The following is a 22,093-nucleotide window of genomic DNA, read 5'->3' on the forward strand; positions in this document are numbered from 1 at the left end:
GAGATCATACCTGGTTTGTGTCTCAGTCAAATTGTTTTGATCGCGTTGTGGAGTTTGCGTGGTCTTTCTATGCATGTGTGCACGTCCAGAGTCCAAAAACATGTATTTGACATGAAATAGTGACTCTAAACTTCACGTAGACGTGAATGTAATCTATTATTTGTCCTGTGATGAACTCTGACAATCTCACCTGCCTTCGTCCTTAATGCAATTTTTAGGTATTCCTCGCAAAAAAAAATAAAAAATTTAAAAATCACAATTAAACACTGCAAATTAGAATTTGTTGTTAAATCCCTTTTCATTTCCAAAAATCACACGTGAGATCAAAGTTCTTAAAGAACGGTCAAGTAAAATGAATAAAGGATTTCTTTTATTATAATTTTTTTTACTACTTAAACACAGTTTGATGAGGTACAATAAAGTATTGTACTTAAAATGAGGGGTCTGCGAGGAGTCTAAATGGCACTCGCGTTCTCTCATGATGATTTCGCACATCACGCATGAAACAGCCTTCATGGTATAGCTTGCATGTTCTCCTTGTGCCTGTTTTGTTTTATCCAGATGTCAATGTTTTCTATGCGCAGTCCAAAAACATGAGGTTTAAATGTGTGTTATTTCTTTTTAGTATGTTAATGTTTTTATTATTGTCACTTTAGTATGTTTCCTGGGCCACTTATTGACATTCCAGTCTCACTTTAGAATCGATTCATGCATATAATTCAGAATATTCAACATTTTACTGTAAATATAATCCAAATTGCATTTTGGCCACTGTTGAGGGGCAGTTTTGACTGAAGAGGTGAAATAAGACGTCCAATAATGTCAGCATGTCCTTGAACAAAATCACAGGAGCACAAATCCGTCCCGGTGGGATCGTCAGCGGTACAACTGCCCCGATACCATCTGTGCGTGTGTGTGTGTGTGTGTGTTTGTGTTTGTGGATGGCTTTAAGTGCTTTGTCCATTAGTAGAAAGAGTGCAGAGTAAAACCCTTCTAGTTTATGTGTCTGAAACAAGCGTAAAAACGTAAAAAAAAAAAAAAAGGTGCGTCTGAAGATAAGATGTCATTTTACCGATTCAGAGTCAGAACATTTCACACTGCCGCAGCTTTGACTCATGAAGTCCTTCATCATTTTAAAAGTCTCTTTTTATGGCTTAATTACATCCATTTGTAACCTTGTGCATCTCAAACACCCTTTTTCACACGTACATTGAGAGGACAGAAACTCCTGATTCAGACTGTTTGAGGCATTTCTCTGATATTTGGATCATTTTTCACATCTTCTGCTGAATTGATGTCCAGAGAGCCGCTGCTCATCACCGCTTCACTCACACACCAGAGCAGCGGCTGCTGAGTCCAGCTTCATCGTGTTTGTTTTCACCTTTCATTATAGAGCAGAATATGTGCATAAATTGTACATAATTTCACCTTCTGGACTCACAAAAAGCCGCTTCAGTCAGGAAACCTGGGGAGGCCTCCGCAGCCCCCTGACCAGTCAGCATCTTCATTCCCAGACCTCAGATCTCACTCACTGTGCAGAGAGAAGCAGAAATACTCGTTTAGCATCTTAATAAGAAGATGTCTTGTTTTGTCTCAGGTTCCCTGGTTATTTGGGATCAAACGCATCCTCTGAGAAGTTTGGGAAGTAAATGTCGCCTCATTGTAAAGGCCTGCGGTGCTGTGCTGTGTTCAATAGTGTGATGAACACTGAATTATCGTTACAGTTCACCAGGACGGATCCAAAAGACCTTAATGCTAAAGTCCTTCCACTCATGCTGAAGGTCAGGAGCTGGCCTCATGCAGTCCCAATGCTCAAGACAAACCGGATATGAGCAACCATTTTCACCTTTGGACTGCAGAAAGAGATTTCCTCTCCTCCACACCTTTCTTTACCCTCTTTGATCAATAGCATTTTTGCTGCCGGTGCATTTCCCTCCCCTTTTGTTTAAATGACCTACTTAGTAATCTCTGACTACAGCTCCGGGTTTTCTTTTTCTGCAGAAAAGATAACAGGGAACGAAGGCGGCAGTATTAAAAAGACATAAAAGGAGATATCCCTGCCCGGATTTGAAGCCCTCTTCCAGCTTAGTGCGGACTTGAAGCGAAGGCTGTCTTACAGTTGAATTTGATACCATAAACCAGACCTGCTGAGAGTTTTCGGTGCTGCGTTTGATCTGGTCTTTGGGGTCTTTTTTCTTGCCTCTGAACATTTCGCCGTCTGTACTTTGCTCTTGTCTTGTCAGGCTCGACAACACTTCTTCCTTTCACCGGCCTAAAGGTGAAATCTGCAGGTCATAAAGAGGGTAAACCTTTGACTAAGTTGTACATTCAGAGTAGAAATTATCCACACCGGTGATATGTTCTGACTCGCTAACCTCCGCGCTGACTGATCTCATGTCCGCCAGAGTCCCTCCAGTGTGCTTCTAATACTAAACTAAAGTATCTGTATCCTACCACGAACTTCTCCACACGCCCACTGCACCATCAAAACTGCATCTTCCCCTCGCGTGTCTCCATTATTCATACACCGCATCTGCAGTCGGAGCTGCTCGGTTTGAGCAGAGTCATGCTAATTAAAGAACCGCGCTGGGAAAGCCTCTCGGGCACTTTTCACACTTTGAACCGGCACAGACCGCGGTCCTGTGTAAAGTTGGGCAGATCGGTGCAGCTTGGTGCAGCTTCATCTATCCACCTCGGCATGATCACATTCCACCGATCAACCCCTGAGGATTATATTTAGCCCCACACAGGTGCTTGTGTTTGTGGGCGCGTGGCTCGAGCTCCAGCACCACGCGCATCTTCCAGTGTGAATGTAGCACACGGGAGCACGTGACACGTGTGATGCGGCCATGTGAGTCGCAGGAAGAGTGCGATGGTGAGAGGAAGAGAGCTGCTGCGTCAGGGCTGCTGTGACATGCAAAATCCGCAGACTTACACGGGCTGCAGAGTGTAGAAAAGGGAGAAAACGAGACGGCAAAATTGGACATTAAGCTTTAAACGTCTCTGTGTTATTCGCCGGTTTCATCCTGTGCGAGCGGGGGATTTCCTGCTGTTTCGAGTCGAGATGTAGAGCTTAAATCTGGCACGCTGGTTTTAAAACTAAGACATCCAGTAGTAAACTATATGAAGGAAGGCAAGACAACAGTATGTGCTACTTTGACCTGAAGTGCACTTGATCCCGGTCCAAATTCAGCCGAAACACCTTGAAGATTTATTTTTATTTACATGAAATCGAAGCTCACGTCGAGGCTATTTATGGCCTGCAGCTTCTGAGCAGTGTGGCTGGAAACGGGTGAAGATTCCTGGCACACGGTCGCTCACTTGCAAGTTGCAGGAAGAAGAAACGTCGATATAAAGAGGATGAAATGGAGCAAAACTTGAGGGAATAGTGAGCTCTGTAATTTTTCCGACGTGATGAATCTGCAATCTGCGGTAAAACCCTCATTTAAGTCATGAAAACCAGAAAATCCCGAGATCCATGAGACTAAGACAGGAAATATATCCAGATTAGCAGTTATCATGAGTATTTAACAAGAATCGACGTGAAACGCATGATTTTGGACCATGTGAGGAAAGCAGAATACCAATTCCACACAGAGCGGCCCCTCGTGTCCGGACTCGAACCAAGAAGTTTCTTGCTGTGAGGCAACAGGGCTAACCACTGCACACCCCATGCAGACATGAGATCTTATAGAGTTTTATAATACTACAAATGCGTGATTTTGTATATGTGACTGGTAAAAGTGCTGAAACATATATTGGGGTACAATTAGCAGTTTATCAAGTGATCAAACTCCTCCTGTGATTTGAACCAAATAGAGTTTGAAGTTATAATTATTATGTGCGACAGTGCCAGACGTCATCAGGATTGAAGTTTGATCATCTTATATCTATTCATTTCTACTTTCCAGCTTTCTACTTTTATCTTTTTTGATCCGTCGATGTCGGGCCTTCCCATCATTCCTATCAGCAGAATTCAATTTGATGAATGCCACGTTGTCAAACAAAAACTTTAAAGTTCATTATCAAAGGTTATTACGGCACTGTTTTACCAGTCCGAGGGACTCGAGATGAAATTTTACTGTTTTGGCCCCTGAATTATAACGCGTTTGTCACCCCCGAGCTTATAATTTAATGAAACTAAACACTTTTTAAAGCAAATGTCTGCATGAGCTCCATTTTTTTAACAGAAGGTCCCGATTCAAGTCCAAACTAAGTTCCAACTTTGATTGCGTCGTCAGAGTCTGGAATGTTTAGAGCGTGTCAGCTCGACGGCGCGTCCCCCCCCATATATATATATATATATATATCATCGTTTGAGGATGTACAAGCTGCATCAAGAAAATTAAGTTTAAAATCTAAAGAAAATAAATGAATCGACTGATGAAACTGTAGTTTTAGCTTCTTTTTTTTTAAGTATATCGAAAAACCGACCAGCATCAACTTCATTGGTGGCGTGAAATATTTTTCTAGTTAAATAGACATTCAAATTTAAATTGTTAGTCCAAAAAGAAAGGACTAAATACAACAACGTTTTTGTCTAAGAAAGGTTTCATGATTACACAGCAACGTATTAAAAACAATGTCCGTTTCCACAGAAACCGGACTGATTTCACTTGAAATCTTTGTCAATAAACAGAAAACTGACCAAAACTCAAAATGGTTGGTCGAATGGAGCCTTGAATTTGAAAGGAATAGGAATGATGAGTGCAGCGATACTAATTGAGCTGATGGAGGAAAACCGCTGTTGGGTGCAAAGCTTTTCTAGAGGAGAAGCGGGAGGCTAAATGTCTTCTGTCCTCCGTCTCTCCGAAAACACGGGACATACGTTTGGGAACAAGTGAGGCTGAGCTCACATGGCAGGAAGGGCAAAGACACACAAAGGGGAGCGGGAGGTTTAGAGTAAAGGAAAGAATTGATTTTCCAGTGATGGGCCAAGTCTGCCCTGGGGGCCGAGACGAGCTCGGCAGCCCGTGATGGGAACGGCCGGCCGCTGACCTTCAGACCGATCGGGCTTTTCTGCTCTCAGACTCTTTTGGCTTCTTTTTATTGGAATCACAGGAGGATTCATTCAGAAGTGAACTTCAGCAATCGGAGAGGCGTCACAATGGAGTCTCTGTAAAGGTCTTTAACTTTACACTGATCAGCCATAACATTATGACCCATTGCCTCATATTGCGATTGTTGCCAAAGCAGCCCTGACACATCAAGACATTGAATCCATGAAACCTCTGAAGATTTGCAGTTGAATCTTTATCCACAATGATATGAACACATATTTTAAGTCCTGGAAGCTACTTGGTGTATTGGACTTGTTTGTCCTGTGCATCCCACTGATGTTTAGTTAGTATGAGATCTGAAGAATTTGAGGGCCAAGTCAACACCTCAAAGCATTTCTTCACCATAATAGTTTTGTTTCAGCGTGCAGAAACCATCTGGGAGTACAAGCTGGAATCCATTGATCTACAACTGGGCTTATTTAAGCGCTCAAGATAGGGTCCACATTTAACCTTTATATAACCAGGAAACAAACCTGTGGCGATGGAGTTCTGTTTTACAAGGGTGACCTGGCCAAGGGCTCCGCAGCACACGTCGCATCCTAAGACTTAAAGCATTTCAAACTGATTGAACACATTTACCAGTGTACAATAGGTGAAATGATCAAATACCGATTACTGTAGCAAAATGACAAGACACCAGGCTTTCTAGCAGAATATTGCCTCAAACTCCCATAATGCATCCTGGTGCCACGCTCACCAGGGAAGATGCACATTCTCCCAAATGATCCATCAAACCAGGAACACAACAGAGCTCCAGTTTTGTTGATGCTCTGACCCCAGTTCTTGGCAGCTTCGTTCAAATGTTCATGTTTTTCCATTTTTGGCTTCTGATCCGTCGACATCTAGGATGAAATATTTGTTTGTTTGTTTGTTTTTGTGGGGGGGGGGGGGTTGCTCAGTGGTCATAATTTTGTGGCTGATAAGTGTGTGTATGTTTGAGGCTAACCCTGTTTGCCCTTCACACAGCGCACAGCATCCCTTCTGGCATCTCAGCAACACAGTGAGATGTAGAAAGTAACAGTACGAGAGAGAGACACACACACACACACACACACACACACACACACACACAGTAGCGCTGGCCGACAGCCATGACAGATGGGGGAGTTTGGTTCATGGGGGGTTGCCATGGAAACCAGCATCAGTGCTACCCGGAGCTTTATACGGCCCTGTGTAAGCCGAGGAGATGGAGAGCTAGACACACACACACACACACACACACACACACACACACGCTCTGCAGAGGAGTGTGGCGTGGGCAGCAGGAGCCTTTTTGCTCGTTGTTTATGACTTATTGTTGTTGTGCAACAAGTCCGTATTACCAGGTTCACGACTCATTTCCTAATTTTAGATCTGAGCGTCCTGCATCGGTCGCAATAATCGCACATGATGAGGTCCCTTGTGCCGCGATCGTTATATGTGCCAGTGAGGAAGTGTGAGAAGACGAGGAGCGGAAACAGATGCGTGTTCATCACACCTTCGTCTTCCTGTCACCTGAGCTGCCTCGCATCGGATCGGCAATAAATCCTCCCTATCTGCTCATCGTCTGTTCACGCCGTCATCTTCTCATCCCACCTCACATTCACATTTCCTCACAGTTTTCCACTGCTCTATATAGCCGGATCACAATTTATACCATTTTCTTCTCACTCTTTGATTCCCGTCATCGATCGCGTTTAAGAGCAAACGAGGCAAAGCGCCCGCTCACCCGCAGACGCTCTAACGAGATGTGACAGGCACTAAAAGCCAATCCGCCGCTTTGCTCCAGTCCAGCAGCAACATATGGATCATTCCCCCTGTGGAGCTCCTGCATGCTTTCTTCGCTGTTATTCATCTTAATTTTCTTAGCGTGGATGCTGTAACACACACACACACACACACACACACACACAGAAGATCAGAGCGCGCAGTACTGTAATTGTACGCTGTTATTCTCACCCACACCGACTCCTATAGCCTCTGACTTACACAATCATACTCTGTTATTACACACCAACCAGGAAAAATCTGAACTACAGCACCATCCATCCGTCCATCCGTCCATCCATCCATTCATTCATTCACCCACACTGTCCAGTTATCCATCGATCCAAACGGTCGGGAATTGTGACCACTGCTCTTCCTGTCCATCGATGTGATACAAACCTGCATCCGTCCGTTCCGAACCGACCATCGACCTTCCATCCAACCAATAAGGAACTACAACTCCAAGATCCACCAGCTTCTCCATCCAGCCCTCAGTCCGTCGATCCATCCAAGTGAAGATCATAAACCATAAACTCACCTGAAGAAAGGGCAAGCACAGGTAGAACATAGAAGCACAGGAAAATCTGTTGTCCAGAATCCAACCTCGATGTTCTTGATATTAAAGATATTAGAGTAGCACCACCGACGTGTCTATAGCAGATCAATAACAAGCAATCTAAAGGACTTTACACGAGGACAGAACCTTGAGTCAAATGAAAACTCATGTGTGCAAAGGACGAACATGCAAACACTGCACATGCCTATGCAATAAAGTTGATAACCTTTTGAAGATTCTTTTTTTTTTTTTTTGACAATGACCCTTTTTTTTTTTTTGCTTTTGTAGTTTGGCTGCTGCTACTGTTTGAAATATAAAAATTTCCCATTGTGTATCACGTGTGTATGCTGTGAGAGCATGAAGGGATCAATAGTGTCCACCGTTCGTAGAGCCATTTATTTGTGTCGTTTGAGGAACTTGTTGGTATCGTTGACACTGTTTATATGAAAAGCCACTCCAACACAGTGAGGTGGCAAGTCTTTGCTGATTTCACACAGCACGGCCCAGTTCTCAGTTAATTGTGTCAAATACAGTGAAAATCCCTTCATAATCATGGTCCACCTCCACCGGCGTTTCTATTTATGTCACAGCGATCGATTTCTTCCAAGGGCTCGGTGGGCCGAGACGCACCACAGTTTGATTTACAGCTCCTGTTTGTTTTGTTCCATTACTATCATTTGGAGCGCCGCAGAATGCGTCCAGCGCGGCGCCAGTGTGGGCTGTCTGAGTGTTTGAGTCGCAAACGCCACGCACTGCTTATGTGGACTTGAACCAACGGCGTTGTGCAGCGTGTAAACAAAACACCATGCACACATTTAAAAAGCTTAACCCAAACAGCCTCTGTAAACGCTTCGGAGCTATTTAAAAGAAAACAAACCTTGCACATCCTCTCGTCCACCTGCAGCGTTTGGATCGTAAGCGGAGTGAAATTTGATGTTGCAGCCTCACACACCTTCACGCCAGTATCAGCTTGCAGCCATTGTTCTGAGCTGATAGAGTTTGCTACGGCACATTGTTGAGGAGCCAGACGGACTGATCGAAAATGCCTTTGTGGTGAGCAGAGCCTTTAATATTCTGCCTGCCACAGTTTCAGTTTGTTGCTGCAGCTTCTCCACATTTCTCAGGCTTTTACTCAACAATGAAATATTCCTGGAATGGCTATTTTTCCTCTATTATAGTTTTTATACCTGCCATTCAGCACATTCACAATTAATTGCATGTTAAATACTTTACATTATATTTTAAGAATGAATTCTTCCTTTTCCTTGCCCACTCTCTTTGGAAACGAGGCTCAGGGAGGGCGAGTCGATCACACAACCTCTTTCTAGACACAAAGCTTATTGTCCTTAATGTGGGTTTTTTTTGTAATCTCACATCTCTTTTATATGCTGCATAATCTTCACGTACATTTGTAAGAATAGGTGGTCTTACTGTGTGCAAAAGTAAGATTTATGACCTTGGCGTGTGTGACGTTGCACAAATAGTTGGGATGGATGTGGAGTGTGTTTCAGATTATGATGCTGCGCTTGAGTCAGTATGATTTATGGGCAACAATCTCGTGTGTGTGTGTGTGTGTGTGTGTGTGTGTGTGTGTGTGTGTGTGTGTGTGTGTGTGTGTGTGTGTGTGTGTGTGTGTGTGTGTGTGTGTGTGTGTGTGTGTGTGTGTGTGTGTGTGTGTGTGTGTGTGTGTGTGTGTGTGTGTGTGTGTGTGTGTGTGTGTGTGTGTGTCATACACACACTCTGGCCACTAATGGAATCTGCATATTATATTTCTGTGCATTAATTCACTCAGACATGAAGCCGCTGAGGCTCCATGCATGTTAGGACTGTCACCAGAGAAACGGTATCAATAATCTTAGACTACATGGAAAAATCCTCCATTTTTCTACAAATTGTTTCCGCTCTGTTTCCTCCACAGTGAGAAGAGGAAGCTGCAGGTGAACGTCGCCAGTCCCATCCAGTGCAGCATGAACGGCAAGAAGTGCACGATCATCGTGGAGCCTAAAATCAACCAGCCGCAGCCCGACTTCACCAAGAGCCGCTCCGGTTACATCCTGGCCGTTCCCGGCAACTAGACCGGGCCGGAGGCAACCCACCATGACTCCCTATAGAGCAACAAAGACGGCTGCAGCTGCTCGACTTTACAAAGCAATGCCAAATATTTGTCGACGTCTAGGTGAAATTACTCCTACATGCAAAAAAAACAAACACCTGCACTACACGATGATCCACCAAAGTGGTGTTTATCTTTCCTCCTTAAATCCTGATTTCATCTGATTTGCTTTGTGCAATATTGAGAATTTTCACTTTTCGGTTGATTATTTTGAGGTGAGAAGAGATTATGCAGAACCGTAGATGTAGCATAATATGAAGAAAATATCCGAAGGCTTTGCAGGATTTTATAATCTCTGCAGCTGAGCCAGATCAAAAGTGAAACCTTTTAAAAAAATAAAAAAAAACAAAAAAAAAACCATATATCTGATATTCATATAGAACTTTATTGATATTTTGGGGAAATTTTGATTTTTATTGAAGGTGATTGAAACGCAGCGTCCGCCTTCAGTGTGTGGGATGTTTACAATCACGTGAGGGAAAAATAACTAGTGAGAAGATTTGAAGGTTCAGTCGGTGTCTGAGGCACAGATAATGTGTTCGATTTTGTTTCAGGGGGATGTTAGTCAGGATGTGTTGAGCGTATCCTGAACATCTGAACCTGCTCCAAGCGACACGCTCCAACCGATTAATTTAAATGTCGCATCTTATGCGCTCTATGCAGTGTCTGTAGTTAATTAATAATTCTGCTTATGCAATTAAAGGTTTAAATTATAGTCCGTTCGACTCTCGTGGAGTGTCACTGGATGCTTCAACAAAAACTGAAGAATAGAAAACAGACCAAAGCGTTGTTTTTGTTTTTTTTTTGATTTTCAGGTATTTTAAGTTCTTGTTTTGTGCTGTAGGAATGAGTGAAAACACAGAAACACCTTTGTATTCATACAGTTTGAGCTCATCACAAATACTACACTTATCTTTTATGTTAAGCTTCAGTCTAGTGTTTAAATGGGACGCAGAAGACATTTTACCGTCACAACCAACAGCGTCTTCTTTTTTTGTGTCCTCAGATTTCTACTTTTGCAAACTTTCCAACCTTTGCTTTCGTTATTATTATCATTACCGTTTTAATGCACTAAGTTGGAAAGAGGCTGCGGGAGGAGGAAGCCATTGCACAGAAATTGCTCTCAGCGTTCAGAGGTCTTTAATGCTACTGAGTGCACTCAGCATTAGTCTTTTGTTAGTAACACATCAACGGCAAGAAAAATCCATTGACGACCGAAGTGAGGCTGACAGAAATACACCTCGATCACAGCATCCAAACCTCATTTCTTCCATGTGCTTTCTTTCTTTCTTCTATTATAATGTTAATGTCATTTATCTGAACTGACATATTGGCTGTTTCTCGTTTTCTAATCAGACCATTCCCTAACTGGGATAAATTTCCAAGTTTCCAGCTACATGAACACACCATTCCCTACTTGGTTGTTCTGAAATATTCCCGTTAGACTTGAGCCGACCGGTGAGCACGGTTTCATCCAGCTTTTAAACTCAAACCTCATTTTCTGTCTTTGTGCTCAGCAATTAGTCTGGTGTCTTAACGTGGTCATTCATCAGTAACTTGGGAAGTGGGAAAAAAAACACCTTAACACGGGTCACGCACAAAAAATAAAAAATCCATTTGAAAAGTAGGAACTTGCATTAACACAGAGATGCTAATATTGGCTTTACAAACCTCAATCAATAATACTAATGTCATTTGTCGGGTTTGTTGATTTCTTGTGGATCTTCTCAAACTGGTAACTTTCCAAGTTCCCAGCTTGAGGAAGGAATCAAACCGTCTTGTTTAATGTGCAGCAGCTGCCAGCCAGCTCGCTGTGCGGTGCCCCGTGTGAGCTCCAGCTCTTAAAGCCAGCCTCATTTGCTGCCTTTGTGTTCAGTAAATAGCGTAATGGCTTGTGTTGGTCCTTTCAAACAGGCTTCCACTTGACAAATGTCCCCTTCATCACAGAGAAAGGGAGAGTGTGTGTGTTGATTAGCTCTTCTCCGCGCAGAGCGAGCGTCTGGCTCGCAGCCACCGTGAAGGAGTGTGAAGTCTACCATCAGACGGCCGTTCCCGACTTTTTGTATTAGTCTGTTTGGCGGCTCGATTCACATCTTATTTTTTTTTTTCTGCAAAAAAATAATTTCCACGGCGGTTCTCAGGAGTGTGAAAAGCCAAATCACACTAATCAACTCGTCGGTGCTTGAGGGCGGCACTCGGCAAGCTGTCGGCCGACACCAAACGTTTTCGCTCCGTTACCACGTTACAATATGTTCTGTCCAGCCAGCGCAGAGATGTGCGGCGCCGCAGAAGCACACGACTTTCACACGTCTGGATTTAAACTTTGTTTGGTATTAATCCGCGATGGAGGGCTTCACTGCTTCCCTAAGCAGACCCGTCGGTGGATTTAACAGAGTCTTCATGCAGCTCTGAACTTGGAAAATTACCAGTCTGGAAAGTGAGATTCACCTCTCGGGAACTTCACCTTTGTGGTTCCCACTTTCCACTTCCTCATGAAGGCTGCCTGAGCTTCACCTTCTCTCTCTTCAACACTCTCAAATACATAGCTGGGAACTGGGAAAATGGGAAATTTTGAGTTTAGCACCATTCAGGTAAATATAGTCAACTACTACTTTAATTCCACCATTTCCTTCCGAAAACTGTCAAAGTAAAAGATTCCCTCTTTTCGAGTGGAATGTTTTAATTTTTCCCATTTCCCAATCACTCGTGAACACGCCATCAGCCTCACATTGCTCCTCTTCAAAACTTCCCACTTCAAAAAGAGGAACGTTTTGTATTTGAAAGCATTCAGGAGCATTTTTCCCACCGGGAAGTTTGACGATTCCCACTTCCGAGTTCGTCATGAATTCGTCATAACGTGACATTCACGCAGATCGAGAACAGGCGGCGTAAATAAATAAATCGAGGATTTGTTGTTTTGTAGTTGTGTTTCTGATAAAGTAGGAAAACACTCTGATGTAAAGTGTTCGGTAATCTCAAATAATCTGAATGAGATGAGGGAGATTTTTAAGGAAAATGTGCTTTTATGAAGTTATTTCCATCCAGGAAGTCGTGTTTTGTCTCTGCTTGTTCTCCGCCGGCTGCAGTTGGATTTTAGTTCGACGAAGGAAAAGACACTTTTTGAACTATTGATCTCACAAACTGTAAGTTAGGAAACAAGCTGATTGTTGGTTCGCGGCTCATTGGCTCGGCCGGTAATGAGACAGTTTATTCTGAAAGCTTCACAGACACTTTACTGCAGGAGACAGGACACCGAATGAAGTTCATCTCTTTATTCGGGAGCCGATGGGCCTCACGTCAGAGCTCGGCTGCAGCTTCAGGACTTCATTAGGAAATTGGCTGTGAGCGGCGATCCCACAGGAACGGAACCATTTAACAGCTCGCTTGGGCCTCCTGAAATATTTCAAAGTGTAATATAATAGCAGATAAACAAACTTCAGCCCCTCATTCAAATATTCAGGAATGCTGAAGTGCATCTACATTCAAATCAAAAAATAAAAGTAGTAGGATTGTTTTCCTTTCGTCATTAAAATAACAAATTTGTGAATAATTGGAACTAAAACTTTGAGGCAAAGTTGAAAAATATTATTTACAACATATCAATGCATGAAAACTTGAAAATTCTCTCCGATAATTCAAAGATACTTTTAACTTTTTAAGTTTACTTTTCATAATTTGATGCTTCAGCTTTGTGCTCCACTTTTCAGTTTCAGTCTGGAAATTTTCATTTTTTCACAAAATTCTCATTTTTCTTTTTTGCTTTTTTCTTTTTAGTTTTAGTGTGTAACCAAATCCTGGTTGAATTTATAAAAAAAAAAAAAAATGTTGAATTAAGCGGGGAATTGCCCGTTTCTGTGAGGAAAGACGAGCTCAAACCCTGAAATAACGTTCAGACATTCACGTTAGATTATAGCTGATGATAGTACAGATATCTGAGGAGGAAGGGCTTAAACAACTATGATCTCCCTGCCCCTCCTCTTCCTCCTCCTCTTCCTCTTCCTCTGGCTCCTCGCCCAGCTCAGGCTGACTGTACCACCCTGCAGGGCAGCGAAGGGTTTTTTTTTTTGTGTTTTTTTTTCTGTCTTTTCTCTCGGTTCTGTGCCCCGGAGGCGTGGAAATAATCTGCAGAGCAGCAACCAGACATGTCAAACAATCCCACTGCAACAGTACAAGGTTTGGTGAAGCAACGCAGAGGAATAAGATCCCAAATCATTTTTTAAACAGACTTACTTCACCCTGAAAGTTAACAATATTTAAACGTGGTTAAATAGTGCTTGGTTTTTTTGTTTCGTTTTAGGCGGAGGGACTACTTTCTGCTGTGTATTAATACACAGTTGATACTTGCAAGACTATGTACATCAAGTTAATGAAGGATTGAGTCTCAAAGTGGCTCATAAATGTGTTTTTACTGAAATCGGCGCTCTATAACACGATTGTTGTTCAGTTGCTTATGTTGTTGATTATCGGGACTCTCAGGACAACAAAGTGCTCAAAAATCTCTATATTAGTTTTATCAGCTAATTTTCTTTCCTAATTCTTAAGACAAAAAAAAAATCACACCAGAAGGACTTCCTTTCGCTTTAATGTGTAAAATAATAAAAGTCTCTGTAGGTTTTTACATATTGTGGCTCAAACAGGGTAAATAAAGGGTTTGTTTTTGTGTTGACATTCACATGCCACATTGGAATGTTAATACGTTTTAGTGCCATTGTGTTTCTCCCTTTTTTTACAGCGAGACAGACATTCCCTCGTGTTTCATCAGACTCATGACTGTTATTATTACACTTATTATTATTTCCATCCGTGTAAGCCAAAAGGTAATAAACTCTCCTCTGTAATTTATTCTGTAATCTGTTGCTTTCAGCAAAATATGTACACACCAATTATTCAGTATGTGCCTAATTTTGTATTAAGTTTATATTTTTGTTTAATATGATGCTACCATGAATATACTGTAATATCCAGAGTAAGTCTAAAGGGAAATACTGTCATTCTCATCCGATGCGTTCTGTATGAACGCATTAAAAATATTTTTCATTAATCAGTTGAATAATAAATGTTGTTGTTTTTGCTTCAGTGACTGGCTGTTCCGTGTTCCTGCTGTACGAGTTGAGTTGGATCTTTTAAAGACGGATGTTGAGTTGACCCCAGCGTTTCTCCGTCGTGTGACGTGTTGATAACCGAGGACGAGCTCGGCGCTAATCCGCCCGCTAACAGCTGTTTGATTGGGTGACGTGGTTAAAGCCGCTGCTCTCCCGGGCGTCGGCTACCTCAGCAGAGTTTGCTATCTCTGCTGCAGAGGGTGGGACGAGAGCGGCGGCCGACCGACTGGGTGGGAAGGACAGAATCAGGGCCGACGACGGATTATCTAACTGTGAAGGGTTTTACTGCAAACTGCAGAGCGGTTTCGCCAACGTGACCTCTTACATCTGACTGATATCGCCTTTCAAAGTCAGGAGTTTGCCTCAATGGGTTGGGTTAGGGTTAGTTGCAGTGCTGCTGCACACTGTTTAAAGTCAAAAATAAGACTTTAATAGAAAGACAAATGAAAACCATTTCCACCGTGGAACAAATGCAGTAAAACTTGCAGCCTATTGACCCAACTGTCTTCATTCCACCACGTTGCTCCTAAAATACGCCGCAAGTCGTTTGGTAACCTGCTTCCATCTTTCAGTTACGTTAATTTGCTCCAGCAGCACAAAGTCATCAGACATCAGACGTGACTCATCGGGCCAAGATTGTATTTTTTTCGCACATCTCAATATCATTGCTTGCAAAAGCAACCTTTCCATGTACTTTACGTCTCTGAACGTGCATGATGTGAAACACAATCCCAAGACACGAGCCAATCAGATGCAGGGTGGGCGGGTCTTCACGCCATACAGACATGATTGCCTCAACAATTCATGAAGGAATTGAGTGAAAATGATTACATTTACTACTTAACAGCAGATATGGATGAAGTTGTGGTGCAGCGTGGGTGTTTCAGTGCTTTCCTCACTCGGCTATGCACACACACACACACACACACACACACACACACACACACACACACACACACACACACACACACACACACACCGACTCCTTCAATCACAGCGGTGACACTAATCTGTAAAATCAATCGAGGCTTTCCATCATAGCTGCACGGAACTGGATGCCAAGTTCTAGAAAATGGAATTATGTGAGCCACGAGGCCACCGGAGTCCTCAGGTCTCCAATCTCTCTCTGGTGTCACCAGCAGCCCCGTCACACTTATTTATGCTTCTGTAAAGTGTGTTTGTGGAGTTCGGGGTCGTTGCTCAAAGACGTGTGTGTGTGTGTGTGTGTGTGTGTGTGTGTGTGTGTGTGTGTGTGTGTGTGTGTGTGTGTGTGTGTGTGTGTGTGTGTGTGTGTGTGTGTGTGTGTGTGTGTGTGTGTGTGTGTGTGTGTGTGTGTGTGTGTGGAGAGTATTTGTAGGGAAATAAAAGGGTTTAATCCCAGATTGCAAAATCTGAAGAATGAACAATAACAGCTGATGAAGTGAGAACAGACATTTATTGATGTACTGTATATGTGAATGTATGTCTTCATAACAATAGTTTTTATTGCCCAAGTTAGGATGGATGAAAGTAAGAAATCGTCCTTTACCGCATGATTGTGTAGTGGTTAGCTCTCTCACCTCACTGCGAGATTATTCCAGGCGTGAGCACAAATTTAGGATCATTTCTGTGAAGAGATTAAATGTCCCTCTTGAGTATGTGTGGGTAAAATCCTGCGCCAGTGGACTGTGGAGGGCTGTGCCCACTCGTGGACTCACAAAACCAGATGAGCGACTTCCTTCAACGATCAGTGCATTTTATTTTTCCATCACAGTACAAAAATAAATTAAAAGAAGCAGAAACGAACTGAAAAAAAGTTTCAATTACAGCAATGACTTGTTTCTTCCCCCCCCCCCCCCCCCAAAAAAAATAAATAAATAAAAAGGATGTTTATTATTGAACCGCATCAAACACCCGCTGACCTTCGACCCCAGCGAGGAGAAAAGACCCGGTTCTGCAGCGGCGCGGTCACTGTGGCTCCTCGTCACGTCACGCGTTCATCCACTCACTCATCCACTCACTCATCCGCTCACTCATCCGCTCACTCATTCGTTCACTCAGCCGTTCACTCAGCCGTCGCTTATCTTTTTTTCTTTTTTTTTAAATCACTGTTTCGTTTTTGTTTTTTTTTTATCTACAAAGTACGCAACAACATACAGAAAAGAATCCGACGGAAGTCTTCAACTATCACTTGAGTCTTTTTTTTTTTGTTTGTTTGTTTGTTTTTGTTGTTTTTTTTAAGCTTTTGAAAGTATTTTCTCAAACAACTACTCAACGATGCGAGTGAAGAAACATGGCACGTGTTCAGGTGACTCTGGGCGTGGGAGAGCGAAAACCAGATCTGGGATGTCTGTTTGAGGCCGTTTGTCATCGATTGCCCCCCCCCCCCCCCCCCCCCCCCCCCTCGCTATTTAGATCCATTTCCACAGCAGCGGCAGCAGTGAAGGTCGTGTGCTGTGAAGCTTTTTGTGTTCACAACTTTAAAGCCTTTTGTTGGCGCTACCGGCTCCATTAAGCTCCGTTTGTTGATTTGAAAACAGCAACAGAAGTGCACAGTTCACCTGTCGTGACATAAGACACAGAAACCAGTAAATACACGTGTTCGACGTGACGCCTGGGAGGAAAGACTGCAGTCCGTCCAGTAGTTCCTGCCGTTATGAAGACAATGACTGAGGTGCTGCAGAGAAGCAGCTTCAAGCTGGAGCGCCTCGTTGGTTCTGGATGCTTTTGGTTGTTCTGCGTGGTGGTTCTCTCTCCAGACGGATGAATGTTTGAGCCCCACGGAGCTGATGCTTCACTGTGCTTCTCTACAGTGATGATGAAGGAGTCATTGTCAGTTAATTACTTTATTCCCTTGGAAAGAAAAGGCCTGTGCTTTCTGCCTCTGATATGTGGGACAGCAGGTTGGGTCGGCTCCGGATTCAGGTCAGTATCGCAGAATGAAGAAAGAGGAAGAAGCTGTTTTCAGGGCATTCTCTGCTGCGAGAAAAAAAAGTCTCAGGCATGAAGCGTCCTTGAAGGATGTCTCATTGGCGACGGTCAGATTTAACAGTGGTTTTGATCTAAGGGCTTTTCAATTAGATAGCTATTGATGAATCCCTGCAACATTCATTTGCATAAACCAGATCAATCTTCATTCCCACCAAAGATAAGCCCGCCAGCCTCACCAGCAAACCCTTCCCTTCCTTAAAGCCTCTCGCCATTGTCCTTCCATTTACATTGAATGTGCCTAAATAATTAATACATAAATGGCAATAAATGAGAAGTAAGTCGTTATTCGTAGATGAAAATCCAACTTATCAATTGGACAAACAGACCCCAGACCTGTGGGACTTCCATCCATGATATGGCACTGTTTTAACATTGTGTATGCTGAATCATAAGCACAAAAAAATCAAACGTCATTCCAAAGTGGTTGCGACACACAACCCACCGACAAAAGTACAAAAAGAATTTCCCTGGTAAACAAATAGCCTATTTTAGCAAGCAGAGCTAAATAAACTAGTGTCACTTGGTTCACAGCATTCTCTAATGCAGATGCAGTTGGTTTACAAATCAAGTAAAAAGAAGTAAAGTTGCTCCTTCCCTCCTGGTAAAATCTGGAAAATCGCATGGCACACGTGCAAAACATTACATCTCTAAGTAAAAAAACCAAAAGAAAGGTCAAAGTAAACTTGTTCCAGAAAAAAGCAATAAATAAGCCTCCTTAAGGTGTAAGCCTCTGAGGAGCAAAACATCCATTAACTTGTTTTGTTTCTGGGTTTTTTCGTGATGAAAATAAAGGAAAGTCTTTGTGAAACACACGAGACGACCACTGAGGACAAGTCCACCGGCTGCGTCTCCGGTTCTATTATCAAAAGTCCAACATTGCAGTGCCTTGTTGTCCATCCAATCAGTGTTTTATAAGTCCACAATCAGAAACCCTCCAAAAGTATGGATCCATCATCGATGCCTCCCCCTCCCCCGTCCGCCCCACAGGTCCTCCGAGATGACCGGATATGCCTCTCAGCAAAAACAGAAAGCGTCCAGTCAGTGGTATCTGCATTATTGGAGGGGTGTTGGCATACCAGAGAGCCGGGGGGTTTGCAGCCGGGGAAGCCTGCTCATCCATGATGCATGAAGAAAGCCAGTCAGGCGATGGCCCTCACCCTCCTGCAGGAGGCAGTGCACATCACAGGGTCAGTCAGAAGGTCGCCGCGAGGCTGCTGCAGCCCCGGGCCTGTCCACATTCATTGCTGTAGATGTATGCTCCCTTTTTTCTACATTGTTTTTGTCTTTTTCATTGTCTCAAGAGTTTGTTTGTATTTGTTTTGGGGTTTTTTTCAAAAGATTTTCCAGGGTTTCATAGAGATCTAGTATACCTGTACGATAGCAAAGGATTTACCCAAGTCTGGCATTTTTTTGTTTCTATGTCGTCCTCAAAAAAAGGCTTTCATTCTCGGGTTTTATGGGTTCACCAACCTTTGCCAGGCTGAAAATAGAATTTGGCCCTGATAGTTACAGGCAAAAAAGAGTGCTCTCGCTTTCCCCATCCATGCCCCGACTATTTGGTGACCATCGTGCCAACCAAAGTATTCCTCCCTCCACCCCTCAAAAGCTGAAGATTATCAGTCCTGCAAGATACAAAGTTGCTATAAATGCCAAACACTTCCTAATTAGGCAAGTCTCTGTGAAGAAAATTGAACAAATAGCATCAGAAGTGATGTTTAAAATGCCAGACTGGAGTATGCCCCCACCTACCCTGGCCCTGCTGCCCCCCACCCCCACCCCCAGCATCCCCTCACCGGTCCAGGCCAATGAGCAGGCGGCTCCTCTCCTCCTCCTTCTGGCTCTCGTTCTTCAGGTCGGCAAACACCTGAGTGAAGTAGTGCGGGTCGGAGTTGATCTGGAGCATCTTCCCGCTCATCAGGTTGATGATGGACAGGCAACGGTCCCAGAAGGTCTCCTTGGAGCTCTCCACCAGGAAGGGCTTGAGCGGGTAGGAGATCTCGTTGCCCATGTAGGAGTAGGACAGGTAGAGGCAGGTGAGCAGCACGGCCTGTAGCTCGTGCTCCGTGGCCACCTCGGAGGAGACCACGTCGCGGCACAGCATGTAGACGAAGACCACGTTGGCCGGGGTGATGAAGCCCTGGTCCTGCCAGCCCTGCAGCAGCAGGGAGCGGTCCACGCTGCGCAGCCACAGCACCGGGTCGGTGGGCGAGAGGTGCTTGAGCCGGTAGCAACGCCGGCACAGAAACTCCCCGAGGCAGCGCAGCAGCTCGCTGGTGGACGCCTGCACGATCACCCTCTTGGGGGTCCCCGGGGCCACATTGGAGTTAGTGAGGGGGGCCTTCTTGACAGAAGAGACTGTGTTGTTGGAGGTCTTGGTGAGAGCCGGGGTGCTCTGGTCCTGGGCGAAGGTGGACAGGTTGGCGCAGGACTGCGACTTCTTCAGGTTCTCATTGTTCAGGTGGGTGACATTGTTCTGGTAGGTGCCGTTCGGCTGCACCTTCTTGGAGCCTTTCTTCTTGGCCGACACCGCTACGATCCGCTTCCACGGGAGCACGTTGATGAGCGAGTGGCGCTTCAGGTTCTTGTCTTTGGCATTCTTGCTGTTCTGGACGGCCGTGTAGTGGCCCACGGTGGCCGGCCCATCCTCGAACAGAGCCGCCTTCCGGTAGCTGGGAGACAAAGACAGCACGGTTCCCATTGTGGCTGCGGGAAGGCGGTCAGGAGAGAGTCTGCCAGGCGGGGGGAGATCCTGAGGGTCTCAGAGCCTCAACGCTGCAGGGAGGAGTCCCGGCTACAAGCTGCCGATGAGCATCTAAAGCGCTGATGGAGATTGTCCGGTGAAAATCTGTCTGAGGGGATCGGAAACACCTCGACTGAAGCTGTGATGTATTTCAGCTCTGTAGCCTCTGAAAACAGAAACCAACAGCAATAATGAGGAGAAGACCTCATGAAAGATCAAATACATTTCAGTTATTCATGCATACCTATCGTTATCAAGCTTATTTGAGATTATATTCCAGATACTATCTGCTTTTAAGGCTTATTTGCTGTATTGATTCGACTCCGTAAGTGATGGAATGGATGAGGCCGGAGTTTATTCTAATTCATTCAAACTGTGCAGGCTGCAATAAGCAGGTGAATCATCCACACTATGAATATTACAGCGTGAAATGACGCTGAGCCTCACATTCAGCCGCAGCAGATTATTCCGCGTCAACTGCCATAATAAGGGCGACTGTTGGAGGGAATCAAACGGCACGTGAAAAAAAGAAGAAGATTAGGGAAGATTTGGTATCATTTTCACGAGCAATGGCCGACGAATCAGAGCGCACCGCGCTCCACGGCTCGGACTAAAATGGAAGACGGGAATGTAAACACCGTAAGAACAGGTGAAGGTCGAGTTTGGTGCAAACACAACTCAGCAGGGAGAAGCACAAAGCCAAGGTCATGCAAGATGACCACATTAATATCAGATGAACACGTCGAGAATCGCTCTGCAAGACATCCTCACTGCAGCACGAAGAGAAACATCCGATGGATCGAGATTGCGCATCATCCTTCATTCCATCACCGTGTTATCAACCTCGCTGCTCGCCTTTTAATTACAGAGAGACGATCAGCTTTGAAAGGGCGGATAATAAAGGATTTATTGGCCTTCTGGCTGCGATAACGAGCTGTGCACATCGGTTGCTCTCCGTGGTGCTGAAACTGAATCTGCGTCGAAGCGAGGCTGTACGATAGGCGGTGGCTTAGAATGAAGAACGTCCTCACATTTACCTTTTTGCGCATCAATACATCTCCAGGCAAATCTGTGTCGGATGAGATTTGTCTGTTTTCAGCCTCTTATCGTCATATTTAATTTTTTACAGCATCTTTAAAATTAGAGCTGCGCATTGCTTGTTTTCAAAAGGCTCCACGAATCTGTGTCAAACCGTGAGCGACATGTGAGCGCAAAAGTCCCCCGAATTCAAAACAGACTCACCAAATCCACCCTTCAGTAAGAAGCAAAGATGTCGCCTCTCGGTCCCGAATCCTCATAAAACGAGATTAAAGCATAAAACCATTCCGGGAGGTGAAAATGCAACAAGGAGAATAATCCAAGTCCAGTCCCAGAAAGAAAAACAAGCCGTGTGTGTGAACGCGCCTGCTGTCGGCGGTGCGCAGCCGTGGAATGGATGCTGGGATGATGAAGATGTGCTGCTGGTCCTCCTCTCCTGGATGCTGCGAGGGCTGATGTTGTGTTGTGTCACTGACGGCGAGGACGGCTGGTTGACGCAAAGGCGGTGGAGGGGCGCCGCTGTGCGCTCTGCTGTGCGCTCTGCGCGCGCTGCTGCTGAAAACAACTCCGCCTAGCAGCCGGCGCGCATGCACACTGAACCCGGTGAACCCTCGAGGTGCTTTTCTTCTTCACACCCCCACAGCACCAACCTGCAACAAACAGCATCCATCTCGAGGACCTTCACCCACTTAGGAAATTAGTAACCATAAGTTCTCCACAACTGAATATGGATCAGTCACATCAGCCGGTCTGCTCCAGTTTAATCTC

At 44.4% G+C, this 22,093-nt stretch overlaps 2 protein-coding genes across 2 annotated transcripts in view; one reads left to right on the forward strand and one right to left on the reverse strand.

Annotated features, from left to right (window-relative positions):
- The window catches only part of myo1d (myosin 1D), a 108,819-nt gene extending 95,542 nt beyond the window's left edge, over nt 1–13,277 (forward strand). The window contains exon 22 of the mRNA XM_080478546.1: nt 9,281–13,277. Within this exon, the coding sequence (XP_080334672.1) occupies nt 9,281–9,437 (157 nt within the window). The 3' untranslated portion in view covers nt 9,438–13,277. The remainder of the gene's footprint in view (nt 1–9,280) is intronic.
- Nucleotides 13,278–16,688: 3,411 nt separating this feature from the next.
- Nucleotides 16,689–21,792, reverse strand: cdk5r1b (cyclin dependent kinase 5, regulatory subunit 1b (p35)). The gene is made up of 2 exons (XM_080484342.1): nt 21,530–21,792; nt 16,689–20,453 (listed from the first exon to the last, which is right to left on the reverse strand). The coding sequence occupies exon 2, from the start codon at nt 20,243–20,245 to the stop codon at nt 19,337–19,339; it is 909 nt and encodes a 302-aa protein (XP_080340468.1). The 5' UTR covers nt 20,246–20,453; nt 21,530–21,792; the 3' UTR covers nt 16,689–19,336.
- Between the last annotated feature and the right edge of the window lie 301 nt (nt 21,793–22,093).

Source organism: Lipophrys pholis (genome assembly GCF_963383615.2).
Source record: "Lipophrys pholis genome assembly, chromosome: 1".
NCBI classification, from domain to species: domain Eukaryota; kingdom Metazoa; phylum Chordata; class Actinopteri; order Blenniiformes; family Blenniidae; genus Lipophrys; species Lipophrys pholis.